We start from the raw sequence: 19,870 nt of genomic DNA, 5'->3' as shown, positions 1-19,870 counted from the left end.
GGCCGAGCGCGGCCCCGGCGGCGCGCGCGGCCGCTGCGTCAGCGCGCACGGCCCCGGCCACGCCCCTAACGGCAAAGACCGCCCCCTCCGCGCCTCCGCCCTCTGATTGGCCACGCCCCGCGATAAGCCGCACCTCCGTGTAGCCCACAGCGTGTGACCACGCCCGTTGCCAGCGGGCCACGCCTCCATTCGTGACAGGCCACGCCCCCAGTGCCGCTTCCGGCCGTTCGAGCGCCGGGGCGGGAGCGGCGCCTGACGGAGAGCCCGGGCTGAGGGGGAACAGAGCCCGCGGGGCCGGGGCTGAGGGGGAACAGAGCCCGCGGGGCCGGGGCTGAGGGGGAACAGAGCCCGCGGGGCCGGGGCTGAGGGGAAACAGAGCCCGCGGGGCCGCTGCTGAGGGGGAACAGCGCCCGCGGGGCCGGGGCTGAGGGGGAACAGAGCCCACGGGGCCGGGGCTGAGGGGGAACAGCGCCCGCGGGGCTGGGGCTGAGGGGAAACAGAGGCCGCGGGGCCGGGGCTGAGGGGGAACAGAGCCCGCGGGGCCGGGGCTGAGGGGGAACAGCGCCCGCGGGGCCCCGGCTGAGGGGGAACAGAGCCCGCGGGGCCCCGGCTGAGGGGGAACAGAGCCCGCGGGGCCCGGGCTGAGGGGGAACAGAGCCCGCGGGGCCGGGGCTGGAGGAGCCCGGGGGGCTGCGGGACCCAGGGAATCTGGAGAAGCCGCCGTCTGAGAACTGGAACTGCCGGGGCTGGAGAAACCGCGTCTGGTGCTGCGGGGCTGAGGGAGCCGCGGGGTGTGGGAGGGGTTCAGACGGGGCTGGAGGAGCCCAGGGGTGGCTGGGGAGAGCCGGGAGGGCTGGTGGGGCCTGAGGGGAGCTTGAGGAAGGAGGGCTGGGGGAGCCCCAGGAGCTGGAAGAGCCGGGGGGTGTGGAGGAACCGGGGTGGGAAGGCCGTGAGGGGGTTTGGGAGAGCCGTCACTGGTGTGCCCCGAGCTCAAGGGGTGCTCTGGGGTAGCAGGGTAAATGTGTGCTTTAAATACGCCACTTCCCCCAGCGGTCCCTGGCAATTTGAACTCAGTAAAACTGAGTGACATGAAGAGCAAGAAGGGAGAGGGGGATAAAGTAAGCCATGTGGTTTGTTTTTTCCTTAAAGCTTTACCGATGATTTGCCTCATAGAAAAGTGCAGAAGCCTTTCCTGCTTTGCCTTTAAACTTGCTGCTGGTATTTGAACCCAGAATGTTTTTCTCTGTGTTGTGCTGGAATATTCCAACTGTTTGCAGCTTCCAGGCAGGATGCTCACACACTGTCTCTGGATTTCATATTCCATCCCCTGCTTTGATACTTGCACAAACTGCTGCCCTCTGACCAATTTCCCTTCAGACAGGAAGGATTCAATTAATCCAGACTTTCTCTTTCACAGTTACTGCTTTCCACATCCCAGACTGTGATGGATTGATTCAGTGACCCAGCATACAAGTATTTATCATCTTTGGAGAAGCAGGCACTGCAGAGGCCTTTCAGGAGAGATGTGGGCTGAAAATTGCATTAGATTGTTGTGTTGGTAAATACAGGGTGAAGTGAAGATGTTTTAGAGTTTTTAGTGGTTATCCAGTGCTTAAGCATATAGATAATAAATACAGATGTTTACAGGAGTGATGCTGGAAGGGTGGTGGGACCAAAGACAGCTCCTCGGTTGTGAAGCACTCATAGCTGTGCAGGAAAGAGAACCTGGTAGGACAAAGTAAAATCCTTTATTCCATCTGTGGAAAGGAGTAGCTCAGAAATATCCTTGTTGTGTTGTCAGGTGAAAGAAAATCAGCATTGATCCAACCTTCTGCACCACTTTTTTTTTTCTTTTTTCCTTCTGGATTCTGCTGAGCTGGCCCAATTTCTATTTCCTATTACTATTATTAACTGGAGAAGTCTCACCCTCTTCCCTGGTTTGTGCCATGTGGTGACATGAGCAGAACCAGCTGCACACAACTCCCCCGGTGAGTTTTGTTTTCTGTCAGAGCAGATTTCCCAGCCCTCAGCCCCTGCCAGCACCAACCCCTGCGTGATGAATCCAGCTGTAAGGATGCTCCCAAACCAGCCCTGGGTGCTGGGAGAAGCTTGTGCCTGTCAGTTAGTCAGGATTTGTGTGTTCTCCTCAGGAATCCTGGGAGCTGGATGTCAGTTAACCATTGACACTCAGCTCTGGTGCCTCAGAATAGCTCAGCTCAAGTTGCTGCTGACAGAGCTCCAGAGACCACGGGCTCCAGTGGCTGCTGCTGCTCCCTGGGCTGCCTGCCAGGCAGGAGCTCTGTGACCTTCCAAAGGGAGCCCTCGGGCCCCAGGGCACTCTGAGGGGCTGAATCCCTGGGGGTGACTCTGATCTCCAGGGAAATCAGGGATCTGATGGTGTGGGTGGGCCTGTGGATCTGCAAGGATTGAATCATCCTGTGCTGTGCAAACTGCTGCTCCTGCCTCTTGGTTGCCATGTGGTTTCTGTGGCTCTGGAGGAAGGATGGCTGCATCACCAAAGGGGTGTTGAGGACAGACAAAGGTGATACAGAGATTCCATCATCAGAATGCGTGAAAAGTCCTTTATTTTTAATATTTATTATTAGAAATCCACTGTTCTTACAGAAACAATGGTGGACCTAAGGCCTGATTGGCCTTTAGGAATCTTCCCTCACCTATTGGACAAGAAGGGACAGCTCCTTGTAAACATCTTTGACAGAGATTGCCTGCCAGATGCAGAGATTGAGATGATAATTGTTTTAATTCTTTCTCTGAGCTTTCTCACAGCTTCCCAAATCCTGGGAGAGCTGTGTCTCTCTCTGTCCAGAGGATGTGTGATTACCACATGACAGTGAGATCCTGCGTGCAGTTCAGTGGGAACACAAGGGCTGTCCCAGGGATCAGCCCCATCAAAAGGAGCTGCCTTTGCTCAGGTATTTCCAATCCTCTCACTCAGGCAGGTGTGTGCAGTGTGTCACACCCTTCACCTGTGGAACAAGGACATCAGAGAGGCTGTTCCTACCCTGTCTGCCCTCAGATGGGGCTCACGGTTGGCTTCTTTTCTTGGGAAATTGCTTATTGTTCATATTTCAAATTTTCACCTGTCACAAGCTACAACCTTCAAGGTTGTGGCTGCAAATTTGTGGTTCTTTCAGCCCCTTTAAGCTAAAGGGTGACTGTGCCTTTGTACCTGAGGAAGAGCAGACAATCCTGTGCTCCTCATCCACAGGAGGGTGATGTGAGGACTGTTCTTTGGGATGCATATCCTGGATAATAAACCTGGCTGTCAGAAATCAAATTCCAGATGTGCAGACTGTGATCCATGGCAGCAGAAACAGCACAGGTTCCTTCTTCAAACCCTTCCACACACCTCACCTCAGCTATCAAATGAGAGAGGGGCTCACAAAATGAGGGATTCTCATTGCTTTTGGGATTTAGGAGAATGCTCGTGGCTGGGAGATGTCTGTGTGCCTAAAGCTCCAGGACTGCCAAGCTGCCACAGCTCTTCTCAGGCATGAAAGCAGCTTCCAGCCTCAAAAAGTGGAGAAGACTCAGCAGAGTGCCCAGGAAGGGCTTGTAGCATCCCAAAAACTTCCATATTCCAGACTGAGCCATCCCAGGAAGCTGCCACCAGCAGCTGCCAGTCAGGACCGAGTGCCATCACTGTGAAACAGAGAGGAGGGAGAGGCTGCTCTTGCTGCCACAGACAGAAAAAGGGCATTTTGGAGCTTGTTTATGTTCTGTGTTTCCCCAGCTGGAACCCCTGGTCCTGTGTGAACCCCGTGGTCTGTGCCAGGAGCAAGATTAGGTTCCTGCAGACATATCTAGGTCAGTGTGTGCCGTTGTTGTCCTGGCGACTAAATGACCCACTTTCCCCTCATTTGTGGAAGCAGCTGCCAATGGGGCCAGGGCATGGCCACCACAAAGGCTCAGCACCTTCCTCCTGCCTTTGTCTCCAGGCTGGGGTCCTGCAGAAACAGGGCTTTTCTCCTTCTTTTCTCCTCCAAATTTATTGTGTTTCTTGCAGAGAAAATCCCTCATTTTGTGAGCCTCTCTCATTTGATAGCTGAGGTGAGGTGTGTGGAAGGGTTTGAAGAAGGAACCTGTGCTGTTTCTGCTGCCATGGATCACAGTCTGCACATCTGGAATTTGATTTCTGACAGCCAGGTTTATTATCCAGGATATGCATCCCAAAGAACAGTCCTCACATCACCCTCCTGTGGATGAGGGGCACAGGATTGTCTGTTCTTCCTCAGAAAAACACCATCAATTCTTCCTTCCTGTTTGTTGTGTTTCTTGCATCTCATTCATAACAGAGGGATAATTAGAAATATTGTTGGGCTGTATCTGCCCCAGGATGATCCTGCCTTTGAGGAGAGGTAGGATCCTACACACAATCCCATGGAGAAACCCACACAGTGGGATGAGCACGGGGTAGGGACAGACCCTGCAGCAGCTCAGGCACTGCTGGCACAGCTGCCCCATGAGCTCCAGGTAGGAAGGCAGCAGGGCAAGAAGCCTGGCCAACCCTTCTGTAAAACCTGGGAAATGTAATTGTGTGGATTTTTCCCTGAGGAAATTTGTGCCTTCAGTTATACCCCCTGAGACTTTGTGTGTTTATTCTCTTGGTTCAGCAAAACTTTCTCCCTTTCTAAAGCCAAAACAACCCGAGGCAGCCACCTGGCACTTCTGCAGGGCTCTGAGCCTCCCCTTGTGCAAGGCTTAAATCTCTGGGTGTGGATTTCTCTTCGTGGCTGTCACCAAAGTGCCTCAAGGACACTGAGCTGGGCTGGGGAGCTCTCGGGGCTTAGGAGGAGTGAGCAGAGGATTTGAGACAGAAGCAGGGAGCTGGTGCCAGTCTGCAGAGTGACACCCTGCTCTGTCCCTGCTGGTTGCTATGGCATTTTCATTTCTGCTGCTTTGCAAGGGGGGTTTGTGGTTTTTCCCTAGTTACTGAGCAAAGCTCAGCAGTATGGAGTCACTACTGATGTAAAAACAGTGGTATGGGGAAAATTAAGTTGGATTTTTAGAGAAGTCTGAACATCAGCAATAGGGAATCACAGAATGGCTTGGGTTGGAAGGGACCTTAAAGGTAATCCTACTCCAACCCCCTCACATGGGCAAGGACATGCAACTCTTTTAATTGCCAGGACTCTGCAAGAGACACTGAGATATTCAAAATCTCTTGCTAAGGATTTCTCCTGTGAAAAACCTGGGGATTTTGGACCATGGATGACCCAGTAAACAACTTGGTCTTTCAGGACAAGGAACCTCATGACTGCAGGTTATTTGCTGCAATATTTTAAGCCTATATTCTGCCACAGAAGGATCCCCCATGTTTCAATAGCCTCTTTTATGCTAGAAATTCTATGCAAATTAGTCTAATTAGGATTAAATTACCCCTGAAATATATCCAGTGGAATTTATGCATGGCACTTTTTTTCCAGTTGAATACAGAAATGAAAAGATGCTGTAAACCCTCATGCCCAGGTGCCTGAAGGTGATGATCCACCTAAATCAAGCCTTGAAATCCAGACAATTCAATCATACAAATACACTTTATTCAAAAGTTCTAGGAAATTGGTACAGCAGTATTTGACTTCTGAGGAGATGGAAAATCTAGAAGCATTTTGGAATTGTTTTTTGGTCCATCTCACGCATTTTGATGGCCTTTGGACAGAAAGGAGAGAAGTGATTTCCCTCAAACATTGGGCCTGTGCCTCTGGATACACCTCCAGGAGAGCATCTCTCTCCACAGCCAGGTCTGCATGGAAGGATTTCACCTCTCAAGTCAGGAATGTGAATCACAGATTCATTGAACAGAATCCTGGAATATCCTGGGTGGGAAGGGACCCACGGGGATCACAGAATCCAACCCCTGGCCCTGCACAGGCACCCCAACAATCCCACCCTGAGCCTGGGAGGGTCACAGAGAGCCTGGATGGAGGGACAGGACCCAGGGAATGGCTGCCACTGCCAGAGGGCAGGGCTGGATGGGATCTTGGGCAGGAATTATTCCCTGGCTGGGTGGGCAGGCCCTGGCACAGGGTGCCCAGAGCAGCTGTGGCTGCCCCTGGATCCCTGGCAGTGCCCAAGGCCAGGCTGGGCAGGGCTGGGAGCAGCCTGGGACAGTGGGAGGTGTCCCTGCCATGGCAGGGGTGGCACTGGATGAGTTTTAAGGTCCCTTCCAACCCAAACCAATCCAGGATTCTATGGTTAAAAAAAAAAGAACATGAAAACTCTGGATCGAGACATTTTGGATTGCTTGGTTACAGAATACAGCACAGCAGCATTGATCCAGAAAAACACATTTCTTACACCTTGCTGCAGCAAATCCTCCAGCTCATTTCAAACCCCCACACTGTGCTGTTGGCCAGCTCAGCAGTGAGAAAGAGCCCTAATAAAAGGCAATTCTGCTCCCAGGGAAGCTTTTCATACACAGTGGAGTCTGAAATTCTTACACTGCTTCCCCTGCTGTGCCTTTTACAAGAGAGATTCCCACTTTCCAGAAGAATCTGTGTGACACCTCTTAAGTGATGCATTCACTGAATTAAACAGCCGGCTAGGGAAAATTCAGATAAATTAAGACAAAGCAAATAGAAAGAAATTAAGCACATACATGCACACAACCACAAGCATGAGAGCTCTCTCCTAGCAGTCTGTTCACTGATACACAATATTAATGTTCATGGATACTTTTCATACATGCAAAATTAAAATATATAGGGAATATAAATAAATATATATTTTTATTCAACAAATATAAAGGTGTGTTTTGTCATATGAGATTAAAATTACTTCAGTACTGGTATATTCTCTCCCCATAACAATATTATGTAAACTTGGCATTACAGGATCATGTGATAAAGTAGTAGGAGAAGGAGTGCTAAAATTAGGAAGGGGAATGGCTCTGAAGCTTTCCTTGGGACTGGCCTAAGTGAAAAGTGATCACTGGTGGAGCCTGTGCCAGTCAGAGAGGAAAGAACTCCCTGGGGTGGGAATTCTGCCTGCACTGCTGTCCCACAGGGAGCAGGGCTTAGCACAAAGCCCTGGAATAATTCATTAGCTCTCACCAAGACTGCAGGAGTTAAAGGAAATTCTTGTGTCACTTTACACTCCAGCCCACAGGAATTCCAAACCTTCCAGTGAGAGAGGGGTTTAATTTATTGTCTCTTAGTGGAAATCCAATCACATGTCACATCCTTCATCCCAAAACTGTTCCCAAAAAATGCCTGAGGTCCAACACACATGGACATGTGTAGGTAAAACCCCAACACTCTCTTTGTCCTGACATGCTGACTAATCCTAGACTCATTAAGGTTGGAAAAGACCTCCAAGATCACCGAGTTCAACCTTAAATTTCAGCCTCTCTGCAGTTCTCATGGATTCCTTCCAGAAGCTGCAGCTCCAACTGTTCTGCAAACACGGATCTCTGCCTGGGCTGGAGACACCTCCCTGTCCAAACAGCACATTCAGCACCCTGCAGCACTGCAGGAGATCCTGCTGTGTTTCCTTCCCTTGGGAGGCACTTTTTGTGCAACTGAGAGCCCCTCTAAGTCCTTCTTGTTTAAAATGGAGTCTGAGGGAAGGATTTTCACAAGGGAGAAAACTGAGTTTTGTAATTCCCGAAAATCTGAGTCACTGCTACCCACTGCCAGTTGCCGCTTTAGGAGCTCAGTCTGGCAACTGTGTCCCAGTGGGCAGAGGAAGTGGGAAATATTTGGGCATTGTCCAAGAGGAGAAGTTCTCCACAAACACTTCTTGCTGTTCCAGGGCCGGACAGGAATGCAGCTTGTGTTGTCCAGGTTTGGGAAAGCCTCGTGCTTGGACAGGCTGGAAGTGCCCAGCAGGGCCAGGACTGAAGATGGCTTTGCTACCAGTGCCATTAATTCCTGATTTCATGCAGAATTCTGCCATCCCTGCCCCAGGACAAGCTGGAAGTGCCCAGTAGTGCATGGCTGAACCTGGCTTTGCTCCCAGTGTCAGTAATTCCTGATTTCATGCAGAATTCTGCCATCCCTGCCCCGCCCTGAGGCGCTTTCTCTCCCAAATGAAGCTGCAAACTGCAGCTTCTCTGCTGAGCAGGGGTCTCACCAGCAGCTCCAGGACTTTTCAGCTGATTTACCTGAAAAAAGCTGAGCTGATAAAGATCCAGACCAGGCTGGAAAGCAAGAGGAGCCATCTTCTCACAGAGATCCCAGCGTGTGTCTGGATTGAAGCTCGTGGTGCTGTCTGGGCTCCCCAGTTTCTCAGATTTCTCCTTACAGGGGAGATGAGTGTTGGCAATGAACACCAGTCTGTGGTGCCTCCCTCCAGAATGCTGCTTGCTCCTGGCTTTAAGGAAAGCCTCGAAATTCCAGCTGCTTTGACAGAAAATGGTTGACTGGAAGTTCACTGTGTCCTGGCAGGATCCTTCATCCATTGAAGAGGACAAACATCTCTATAGCAACCAGTGTTGGTCCCTTGGGCTCTTCCTAAGGTGCTGGGTGTGCTCCCTGTCAGGTGCTGTACACCTGGGGTCCCTTTGCTCACCACCCCGACTATTTTAGAAACAATTGTCTCAGTATTTTAGCACCAGCACCAAGGATGGTTCAGGCCCTCTGAGCCATTCAAAGCAGGTTCCTCCACACCCAGGCAGGCACAGTGTGCCTGTGCCCTGCCTCTGCCTTCTGGCAAGCTGGACAAGAGTGAATTCACTAAAAAGTGTTTACACTGTGCACAATTATGGCAACATTTGGGGTGGAGAACCACCCTCAAAGAGCAGCACATGGGGAAAGACGGAAAATAAAAATGTAATCACTTGCAAATGTGAGAAACAACTGCTCACTTTGAAAATTTAAACACAATCCATCTATAACACAAAGAGCCCAACAAGACAGAAATCAGGAGAGAAAGAAAATCCCCTTCCTGAGGGATACTACAGCTGCCAGCAGAATTGCAGAGGCAGGAGCTGGTTGGCTGCTGCTCCTGGATTTTGTCAGGAAGGGCAGGACATGGTGCACATCCCCGGCTGGGGGATCCCTGTTGCTGCTGCCGTGCTCACCCCCAGGTGAGCAGAGGAAACTGCTGCTGTCAGCAGGGACAAGGAGGGAAAAACCCATCTTTGTCCAGATGCCCTTGGAAGGCAGAGGGAGAGAAGGTGCAGATCAGGAGCCCTGACAGAGCAGGCGTCTCCATCCAGCTCCCAGAGCATCCTCTGCTGTGACCCTTCCAGGCTGCTCTGTTTGCCAGCGCTCCCAGCACGCTGCTGCTCCAATCCGTGCTCCTGCAGCTGTTCAGGATAGCTCTTCCCACAAGGAATTCTGCTTTCCCCACGTCCTGTGCATACAGGGGTGGTGCTCTGCCAGCCCAGCAGACTCCCTCACTCAGGCCCTTTTCTGCTTCTCACAAAAGCCCGTACTCTATAATTTCTGTGGATTTTTGCCTTTTTCGGGAAACTGAACTGAGCATGTGAGAGACAGCCAGTATCAGCCAGAGCAGCTGCTGTGCTTTTCCTGGTTCTCTCATGAAATGAGATTTAAGAGGCTGGTGTCTATCCCTGGCTGGATCCCTCTGGCATACAGAGGAATAATTAATGAAAAATTAGTAATCTGCATTTATGGGCTCCTTTTGCAGACAATACTTGATTAATCTCCACAGTCATCTACCCAAATAAGAGGAGATTAACCGACATCCTAACCTGTCATAAATCAAACAGGCAGGGAAAGAGACAGACAAACAGCACAGAGCCTACATTAGGGTTTAGCCTACATTATTCTAAACCTAATTTAAGCCAACACCAGGACTCTGAAGATGGATTTTTAGGCTGCGTTTCAAGGCAGCACAATCTAGGATGTATTCCCTTCTTCTCCCACTGCATCTCTCTGCCGCACACAAAGAAAATCAGCTTCCCTCCTGCTTCAGGCACTTGGGGACAGTGGCACAGAGGTCCCCAAGCCTGCAGAGGTTTTTTTTGGGAATGCCAAGAGCTGCCAGCTCCATGGAGGAGCACCAGGGCTGGGATCATCGGGAAGCAGCAGTTTGTTCTCTGCAGGAATGCCGAAGCTGTGCTCGGCTTTGGGGAAGCTCGCTCTGATTTGCAAATCAAAACCAAACAAAATCAGACAATGAAATCTTTTCCGGGGACATTCTGGATTTCCTCAGGCTATAAAAATGTTGAAGCCTCTAAACATCTCAGACCTGTTTTCCTGCATTCCAGGGCTATAGCCTACCTGTACCCTAAGGCTAAGATGGAATCACTGTCTCACACCGATTCTTCCTGACATTCACAAGCTCCTTAAAAAAACCCTCCCCAAATTCGCTTTTGGCAAGCAAAGGAAGCAGATAAGGAAATATAAATGGCACTTTTTCTAAGGATAATGTGTGAAAGATGCAAATGCACATGTGTGAAAGACAGACCAGACTCCAAGGTACTCGTGACTGTTGATCTTAACACTTTCAACATCTTTTTGTGGCAGATGTCATCACAGAGGTGAAGTGAGTAGCAACTGTGACTCAGGATGGCAGCGTGGGCTCTGGCATGATGGGGAAGCGATTTCTCACTCTCTGCCTGTTCCCTGAGCCATCAGCCCCCAGCAGCTCGTTCACAGACTGCTGCCTTCGGAGCAAGATTAAATTCTTAGCTGCGAGGTAATTTTGTGGGTGTTTACCAAGTCATGTTGATGTCTGATGAAATTCAAACCCCTTTAATTGGCATTTCCTTGTTGGGCACACAGGATGGACCAGATGCCTTGGGGCAAAGACTAAGAGCATCCTAAAGAGGAAAATATCAACGCACTGTGCAGAGCGTTTGGCCTCAATAGCTTAATTTCTCCGTTGTGAGTGGTTTGCCGTGTCTGTGTCCTGTCTTCCCGGATGGAAGCGGCTCACGCTAAATCCAAAACTCCCTTTGAGAGCTTTCTGGAAAATCTCGTACAGATGTATATTCTGATTTCTCGTTATTTGGACAAAGAATTAAAATGTCTCGAGAGAACAATCTTTGCTGCAGCAAAAATCCTGGGTATCTAAGGCCGTAGGAAATGCCATTTTATCCCAGGTTTACCTTCCTTAGCACCCTCACAGGAGCCATCCTCTACATCCTCTACATCCTCTAAAGAACAGCACAAGAACCATAAAACACAGGATCATAGCTAAGGGCCAGATAGCTACTCTGAAACACATAAAGCTCTAATTTTTAATGTTTTTGTGTGCCCTTAAAGCACCATGAACAGGCTGCAGGAACGAGCAGGCATTTGGCAGCTGATCACCTGGCAAGTGTTGAAAGGAACAACTTCTGTACAGCTCAGGAGACTGGCACGGTAACATCCATCTTTATCCTCTGGGTCTTTCTGCTTTGCTGGATTGTATAATTTGTTTATTCTTTGGACAGAGCGTGCAACAATGTAAATATTGGCATCAATAACAAAAGGAAAAATGGAAACCAAGAGCACTGGTTACTCTGGCTTGATGTTCTTCCACTGGCTTTGCCCTTTCCTATACAAACTGAAATTCTTTCCTTTGCCCTCCTCTTTTTACTTCATTTACTGTGAAGAATTATTAATGCTCTGTATAAAATTATCCTCTGGGTTTGTTTGTTGGGTTTTTTGGGCTTTTTTGGTTTGTGTTTTTTTTTTTTTTTAATTACAAACACATAAGGCCTGTAGAGCTTTCCCTATCTGTGGAGCAGATCTGCCAGGATGGAAAAGCTGCAGGCACCGGGTTTGGCTCTGCAGCAGGAAAGGGAAACCTGTCAATCCACACAAAATGCTGAAACAGCAACTGAAACATTTGCTTTTCCCAGCAGGCACCCAGGGCCTCTTTGAGGATTAAACCTACTGCTAAATTTAGCCCGGTCTCACTGGAGTCAGTATCAGAAGTTATCAGATCAGGACATCTCTGGAGGGAGTGAGTCTGTCCCTGTCTGTCCCGTGGCAGGCTCCTGTCCTGCCCTGGGCTGCAGCACTTGGGAGCCGGGAATATTCTGTGGAGCCAGAGACTCCAGAGACATCGTGGCACTCTTCAGAGGATGTGAAAAACCTGCTCTCAGCAGCCTGTTCACAGAGCAAAATAACCCTGAACCGAATGTCACCGGGCAGAATGGTTAAACACCTGGAACACTGTGAGCCATCCTTTTCTGAGCTCTTTTCTCAGCGTCTTTCACTGACCTTTTCCACCGGTGGATCATGCCAATGGAAATTCCTTTTCCCAGTGCAATTTACACTCTCATCTCTCTAAATTAAGGAGTGTTGATGAACATTCTAAAAGAGTTAAATCTGTGGGGGAGACAAGAGAAACCCTTTAAAATAAAAAAAGGCTTTGCAGATTCTTGTTAGGGTCAATTGGCTGTGTCATGCCTTCCTCATCACTTCCACCTCCGAGCTGTGGAAACAAATTACTCCATCCCTTCAGGAAACACCCCACTCCCATTTTCTTTCTGTTTGGAGCAGAGCCTGAAGGAAGGAGGTGGAAAGGTCAGGTGGGGCTTCCAGAGGTGCTGGAGCAGCCCCGTGTCCCCACAGCCGTGGTTAAAATGTGCTGCTTTTCCAAATCCCATTTCTGCTTCTTGGGCCGAAGGACACCAGGCTGGAATTGTACCAGACTGGCAGTGCTGAGCCGCGGAAATTCAAGACAAGTTCCACCTCTCTCACTGGGAAAGGCTTCACCAAATGGAACTTGTGATTCCTCTGTGGCTGTTGTGTTCCCCAAACGAATCCTGCTCCTGCTGGGTACTCTGAAGGTGGTCAGAGCTTAATTTTAACCTCCTTGGGAATATTTCTTCTCTCTGTGTTTGATTAGAAGCTGTGATTTGACTCAGTTAAATTTGATTCAGGGTGCAAAGACTCTGGAGAGCAAAGACTCTGCACTCAGAGAGCAGAGCAGCAGCTACAGGACTACACTGAATATTCACTCGTGCAGAGAATTTTGATTTTTTTTCCAGTTTTAAATACTGATACTCCACATAAAACTGCTGAATCTGTGTGTGTACATATTTACCAGTCACAGGTGAATGCCCTCCTCCCTCTTACAGTGGCAAAAGGAAAAATAGAGACAACTGGTATAAACACCAAAGGAGGCAATTCCTTTTTCAAGGAATAAGGGAATTTCAATGAAATTTTCAAGGAAATAAGGAAATTTCTAATTTCCTTCCCTGAAATCTGAGGCTGTCTGCTCTGAGAACAACACAACAAACACCTTTTACCATGTTATTTCCATTTATAACATGTTCAGACAGCTGTAGCACATTAAGTCTGATATCCTTCTTCAACCAGAATAATTTTATCCCCAGGTCCTGGTGCCACAGAGCTCCTGTGTGGCTGGGAAGGGTAAAGCAAACACAGAGATTTCCTCAGCTGCCACTGGACAATCAGAGTCACTTCACAATTTTTATTTGTTGACAGCTTTTATAAAACAAAATTCCCCTTGGATCAGACATCTCATAAAACATTTATTCAGTCTCGTGCATGCTCGTGACACATCAGGCTCCAGCAGAGCAGCATCTGCAGGACCAGACAGGAGCTGAAGGCAGAATTCCTGCTCTCTGCTGAAGGGGAGGGAAACTCACAACATTAAGGCACTGTCAAACCCCAAACCCACACATCTGACCTTTCCTCCTGGCTTTCCTCTGCTGGCACACAAGGAGGGTTTTTTTATCTTTAATGAACCATCAGCTGCAGTTTTGAACAGGGACACACACACACACAAACCCTCACTTCTCTCCAATCCTGTTTCCATTCCCAGCTGCAATGGAAACAGCAGCAAACCTCCCTGCTAGGGATGGAAAATGCCCAGTGCTTGCCACTCTCCCTGTGGTGATCCCAGCCCTTGGAAGATGCCATTTGTAAGAACAAAATCAGTTATAAGAACAGCTTTGAACTACTCTAAAAGCCAGTGTTCACTAAGCAGAACAGGAATGAGCTGACAGACCCCTCCTGAGCCATGCAAGGCAGTTCAGATCCTTCACTCACTGGGCACAAGCTGCATCCACAGCCCAGCAGTTTGGCCCCAGGGGACCTACAGAAGGTAACCAGTATTTTCAGCTGATGTGCTTTTATCAGTCCTTTAAGGTAGTTTTCCATCAGCTGGTGTGAAATGCCCTGCTTCAGCCTTTCTGTGTGAATTTAAGAATACAGGAAAGGTTTTTTCCTGCACCCAGGGAGTGTTCAGGCTGTCCTGGAGCACATCAGGATCACTGCAAACCCAAAGCAGCTGTGGGCTCAGGGCCACAAGTTCCAATTGCAATGTCAAAAAAAAAAGCCAGATTCAGGTCCATGACTTAGGTGCCCTGGCAATTACAAATAAATAGCAATAAATACTTACACTCACACACACTCTTCCCGTATCCCACAGGATTACAAACAAACCAGAGCCATGCTTCTCCCCTGGTTCAAGAGGATGAGGTTCAGCAATGCCACACAGAGCCCAGGGTAGTGACAGTGCCAACACATGGCACTGGGAGCATTCACAGCTTCAGAGCTCTTGCAAACACAGACCTGGCTGAGCAAAGACAAGGTCCTGACCATCAGAATCAGAGGGAACTGAGGTGAACAGGGTTTGGCTCGGCCAAAGGCCATGTCCTTATTGCATTTAAAATGTCACATTACTTGGAGATATGGCAGGTGTGGGAGCTGGGAAAAACCAGAGCAGGCTCATACCAGGCCATTTAATCTCCTCGAGTATGAAACCTGATTTCCACATTGTGTCTTAACAGTTTGTTGTTTTGGCAGACACTGAAAAGGTCAGTGAAAATTCAAAGGAACTTAAAGAGTTGCAGGAGTACAAACCGTTCCCCCATTCATAAATGAACACAGTGAAAGATTTTACATCAATTGAAAATGCTGCATCAGATTTGCTGACAGTTTGGGAAGTGGCACCCACTTACCACCCTGGCACAAACCTACAAATCCCTGAAAACCTGATCAGAATAGAGAGGCAGAGACCAAGAAGCAAGCAGCAGCACAGAGAGCAAAAATGAAATTCAGGGACCCAGCTGGCAGTGTCCTGGCTTCCACCTCTCCTCTGGAGTCTGAGAGAGAAGGACTGGAGCATAAAGGAGGTCACAGGTGGCTTTGAGACTCAGCTCTGGAAGAATTTTCTTGGCCTATTTTCTGCGCCGTTGCTTTTTTATTCAGCTTTTTTTGCCTTCCGTTTCCTCGTGCCTTCGTTCAGCTCCTCTTTGGACTTGGCAGGGGGAGGAGGAGGAGGGTGGGAAACCTCGTGGGAGGGCCCGTGGTGGTCGTGGTGGTGGCTTGGGTGCCCACTGGAGACAGAGCCGAAGAGGACGGGGCAGACGAGGTTTTCCAGAGGAGCAAAAGGCGAGGCGTGGGAGTGAGTGGCCGTCATGAAAACCTGCAGGCAACAGGGAGCACTGAGAGATCACACAGAGCAGGGAAATACTGACCAGTGAGCATTCTGCTGACCCCAGAGAACGTCCCTGCTGCTGCAAGACTCGAGGCACAAGGAGCTGCTTGTGTGATGGAGAATTTAGCATTGAATTTCCTGAGCAGATCCTACAGCCAGGGAATCCTGTAGTGGCTCAGGAAGATGAATATTTCTACTTGAGGTTCTGTCATTTGCTGGCAACAAAGCTGCTGTAAACTTACCTTGCAGACTATCATGAACATGGTGAAAAAGAAGATGAGGTTGGCTTCAGAGATGGGGAGCCAGTGAGTCTGCTGCAGAGTGAAGAGGACTGTGCCATAAAGACTGGCCTTTGTAGGGCTGCAAGAGAAAGAAAGGTTTTCTGGAAGGTTTGCACCCAGCCCTGACTGGTTCTTTCATTCCATTCTTCACCTGACTGGGAATTTCCAGGCTGCTGACTTACAAGGACATATGAAGAATTTCATTTGTTTCAGGCTTCCAGACCCCACGCAGCAGCTGCTCAAAGTTCGACATCAAGGCCACACCAGAACCTGTGAGACAGAGAAACCTGTCAAAGAGCTGGAGCTGCCACAGCAGAGGGCTCTGGATCCTCAAGGGGACAAAGGGCTCTTGACATTCTCCCCAAATTTAGAAGTTAGTCTAAGCCCACAGAGCAGGGCAAACGCCTCCCTGACTTTCTACCAAGTGGATCCTGACGCAGGGAAAAGGCATTTGCCTCTTGAGTTACTGATGCTCAAGTGCTTGCTGCAAACACAGCCTTAAAGTAAAACTGACAGAACTCCCTGAAAAGACACAGGTGAGGTCAGAGACCACAGGAGAAAGAACAAAGAACTCCTGACTCCAGTTCTTCAACCACTCCGCGAGGCAGCACAAACACCAGCGCGGTGAGAGCCTGAGCCCACATCCCCTCCCTGCTGCTCCCCCTGAGCTGCCCCCACACCGTCCCAGCCCTCCCTGCAGCCTCTGGAGCATCTCAGGTGTCACCTTTGAGCCATCCCGTGGCCATCATGACGAACCACCCGTGGTGGTAGAGGTGGTGGGCGTGGTGCACCCCGGCCGCGATCTTGCGCACGCGCACCACCTCCTTCATGGCCACGAAGATGAGCTTCACGGGCAGGAAGCTGACACACTTGTAGAAGAGGTTCATGGGACAGAAGAATATCAGGTACCTGCAAAAAGATCAGAGATTTGCTCTGATCTGGGATATGCAGAGAGGGGTAGTGTGGCAGATTGAGTTATGGCAGGTGAAGGGGGTGAAGGAGAAAAAAAATCTAAAAATAAAATATTCCTGATTTCATCCTGAAAGGAAACCAGCATGCAATGAAGCCTCTCTATAGCAAGGACTGAGTGAGTCCTCAGTAACTCAGAGAGCCCTCGCTACTAATACTCCATCCTGAATAAAACCCAGTAATTTTAATTCAGAATTGTTTAGAAGTTTGTGTTTTGTATGGTCCAGAAGCATCAGCTCATACAGAACAAGAAGCTACATACACTGAAATTATACTACAGACAGAGGACAGATTTCAAATACCCTTTTTTTCCAAAAGACTGCCATATTTTTTAACCCTGAAAGAAGATATTTCTCTTTATTTTCTCAAGTATAGAAAACTAGATGGCTGAGGGATTTACTCCAAGACCTCTGGCAAAAGCACCTACAACCCACACACACTGGGGAAGTTAAAGATTCATTTGTGCACATTTCACCAACACAACAAATAAAATGCCCCCAAACCTTCAGGATGTGCCACCCCTTGCCCTGTGTGGGATCTGTGGGTGCTGCTGCTCCTGGCTCAGCAGTGGCTGCTATGAATAGAAGTGCCCCAGCCCAGATAATCACAGCATTAGGCAACTGGGCAGGGAAACTGGGAACCAGAGCCAGGAGTGCAAGAGCCTCAAAGGCAGCCTCAGCCCACCTCTGCTGTCCCCAGTTAATCCCAGTGAGATCAGAGCTGCGTCCCACAGGGAGAACATCTCTCCCCAGACCTCCCTGCAGCTCGTGCCACGTCAGGAGGGCTGCAGGGCACTCACCACACTGCTGTGGCCAGGATGACACTGGAGTTGTGGCTGAAGTAGCCAATGGGTGCCTCTCCCAGCAGCAGATCAGCCAGGATGTAGCTCCCAAAGCAGTGGAGCATAGCACAGAGCCAGGAGGCAAAAGGGCTCTTCCGGGACATCTCCACGGCTCCTGTGAAAAAAATTGGGAATCACGGAGTCACCAGGGCTGGAAGGGACCCTCAAGGCCATCTCAGTGAGACGATGGATCTAGCAATTAAGCAGGAACTTCAAGATGCAGGAAGCGAGAGGCTCGAGGTGCGTGTTCTCCCACAAAGCAACTCAAAGAAAAGCGCTTGTAAAACAAAGTACAAAAGTGTGAAACCCAAACAAGCACCAGAGATGGCCAAGAAATGATCACAGCCTGCAGACCCCCCGAAGGTCTCATGTGAACAGAGTCATTAGAAGCTCATGAACTGGCTGAGAGATTCTCTCCTTTATTTGCTACCATAAAGAACATTTTTTCCCCTTGAAATCAATATCTTTTTACAGTCTAAAAATAAAATGCATACTGGTACCATTCTCTCCACTGCTTCAACCTAGGTGCCCTCTAGAATTCATGAACAATCTGTTCAGCTCTTTCATTCATAAGATAACCTGCAAAAATAGAACAGGAATTCTTAATCTTTATTTGAGAGAAGAGGATTTGAGGGTTCCACCCCACTTCTGTACTAGTCTGGAAATACTTTGTTGTCTCCTCCCACAATCTGCTATGGCCTTTTTTTAAAATTCCTGTAGCAATTTTCATCCACCTTTGTACTTCTTCAGGGAAACCTCCCAATAACATAAATTCTGGGAGGTTCTTTCATCACCTTAAACTGCTCCAGAATCCTTCGTGCAGCATTTCAGATACGAAAACTCTGTTCAGTGAGCAGACAAAGAGAGAAAATGCTAAAAAATGTTATGTCAACATGATTACCTGGTACAACTTAAACAGCAGTAAGTGGATCAGCATGAGCCAAAGCTGTGAGTGCCCAGGCTCTTCCATCCTCGGGGACATTTGAACCAGCTGAAAACACAGCGGCAGCGAGACAGCTGCAACAGCCGAGACATGAAACTGGTTCTATAGGAACCTGAGGTTTAGCTTGAGGCTTAAATTTAGCAACACTTGTTTTTCCTTGGCTCCACGAAGCCATGCTGTCTCCAAGGGGGAAACAGGGCAGTTCTGTCCTGACACTGATCCTCAGCCCATAACTGTGGGATGGGAGCACTGTAGGAATCTGGGGAAAAGCACACCCCGGTCTTATGCAGTCCCAAGTGGATTCCTGGGCTTGCATATAAATATATGCATATATATATATAGATAAAAAAGCTATTTTTGTGAGGGCTGCCTGTTAAATGTTTGGTTCAGGACTCCATGCTGGAAGGCAGCTGGGAGTGATCAGGCCTGGAAAGCCAGCACTTGTTTACAGGAGTTTGACGGGAACAGCGCGTGGATTGTACGGCTCGGAGGTCGCACAAAATGAGGTCTGAAAATCATTCCCGAGCTCGGGGTTGGTTTTCCCTTCAGTCGCTGTGCAGCTATCGTGAAACTGCTCAAAACAGAGCAGGAGAAGTGCACACACTGTCAAAAACAGAGGGAAAGGGGTGTTTGGAAAAGAACCAGGCACAGCCAGGCTGTGACAAAGGCAGAAGGTGAAAGCCAAGGCACAGGTCTATCGATCTGTGCAAGATAAGCCCAAGAGAACAAACAAAGGAAGGTCAGTTATGGTACCTGAGAACAGCTCAGGGCATGGTCCAGAGAGTGGGAAAAACCAAGGCTTTACTTCCAGCCTTTTTGTGTATAAATAGGAGGAAGGCACTGCCACAAAAATATTCAAACCAAGGGATTGGCCAGAAACGCAACTCTCAGTCCTGGGGTGGCAGCCAAGTGACCGAACTTAAATACCTCCATGCGGCCGGAATCCAGCCTTAAATAAAATCCAGGATTATTTCTCAAAATCAGAGTCACGGGTTCGTGGGGGCTTTTCCTGCTCTCTGTTTAGACCCAGGTGTCGGAGCCGTGACACCGCTGTGACGGGCAGAGCAGAGGCGCGGGCAGGTGCAGAACCTGTTGGTGCGGGGCAGAGCGGGGTCTGTGCCGGCACAGCGGGACCGGAGCTCCCCCCAGGGCCCCCCGGCCAAGGGCCGCACTCACCGGGCTCGTACTTGAGGTAGAGGACGGAGATGATGAAATAGGCGGTGTCGAACAGCGGGAACACCGGCAGCGCGGCGAAGGCGGCCGCCAGCTCCCCGAGGGGCAGCGCCTCCGCCAGATCCATCGCGGCCCCGGAGCGCGGCTCTCAGTCCCCGCTTCTCGATTCCCGGCTCCGCAGGCCCGTCCGGAGCTGCGGGGGATGCGGGCGGAGCGGCTGCCCGGGCCGGGCCCCTCGCTCCCCGCGGTGTCCGGGCGCGGAGCCGCGGCCGCTGCGGAGCCGCCGCGGGGAGCGCAGGCGCCGCCGGCCGGAGCAGCGCCCGCCCC

General features: G+C 49.8%; 1 protein-coding gene across 1 annotated transcript; it reads right to left on the bottom strand.

The window, feature by feature from the left end:
* Positions 1–13,348: 13,348 nt before the first annotated feature.
* On the bottom strand, positions 13,349–19,852 carry TMEM38A (transmembrane protein 38A). The gene is made up of 6 exons (XM_041415173.1): positions 19,547–19,852; positions 17,386–17,542; positions 16,342–16,526; positions 15,800–15,887; positions 15,579–15,696; positions 13,349–15,324 (listed from the first exon to the last, which is right to left on the bottom strand). The coding sequence occupies exons 1-6, from the start codon at positions 19,668–19,670 to the stop codon at positions 15,100–15,102; spliced, it is 897 nt and encodes a 298-aa protein (XP_041271107.1). The 5' UTR covers positions 19,671–19,852; the 3' UTR covers positions 13,349–15,099.
* Positions 19,853–19,870: the final 18 nt, after the last annotated feature.

The sequence above is a fragment of the Onychostruthus taczanowskii genome, unplaced genomic scaffold (assembly GCF_017590055.1).
Source record: "Onychostruthus taczanowskii isolate IOZ18803 unplaced genomic scaffold, ASM1759005v1 scaffold106, whole genome shotgun sequence".
Classification (NCBI taxonomy): Eukaryota; Metazoa; Chordata; class Aves; order Passeriformes; family Passeridae; genus Onychostruthus; species Onychostruthus taczanowskii.
Note: the sequence above shows the minus strand (reverse complement) of the source record. Positions and strands in the feature narration are given on the sequence as shown.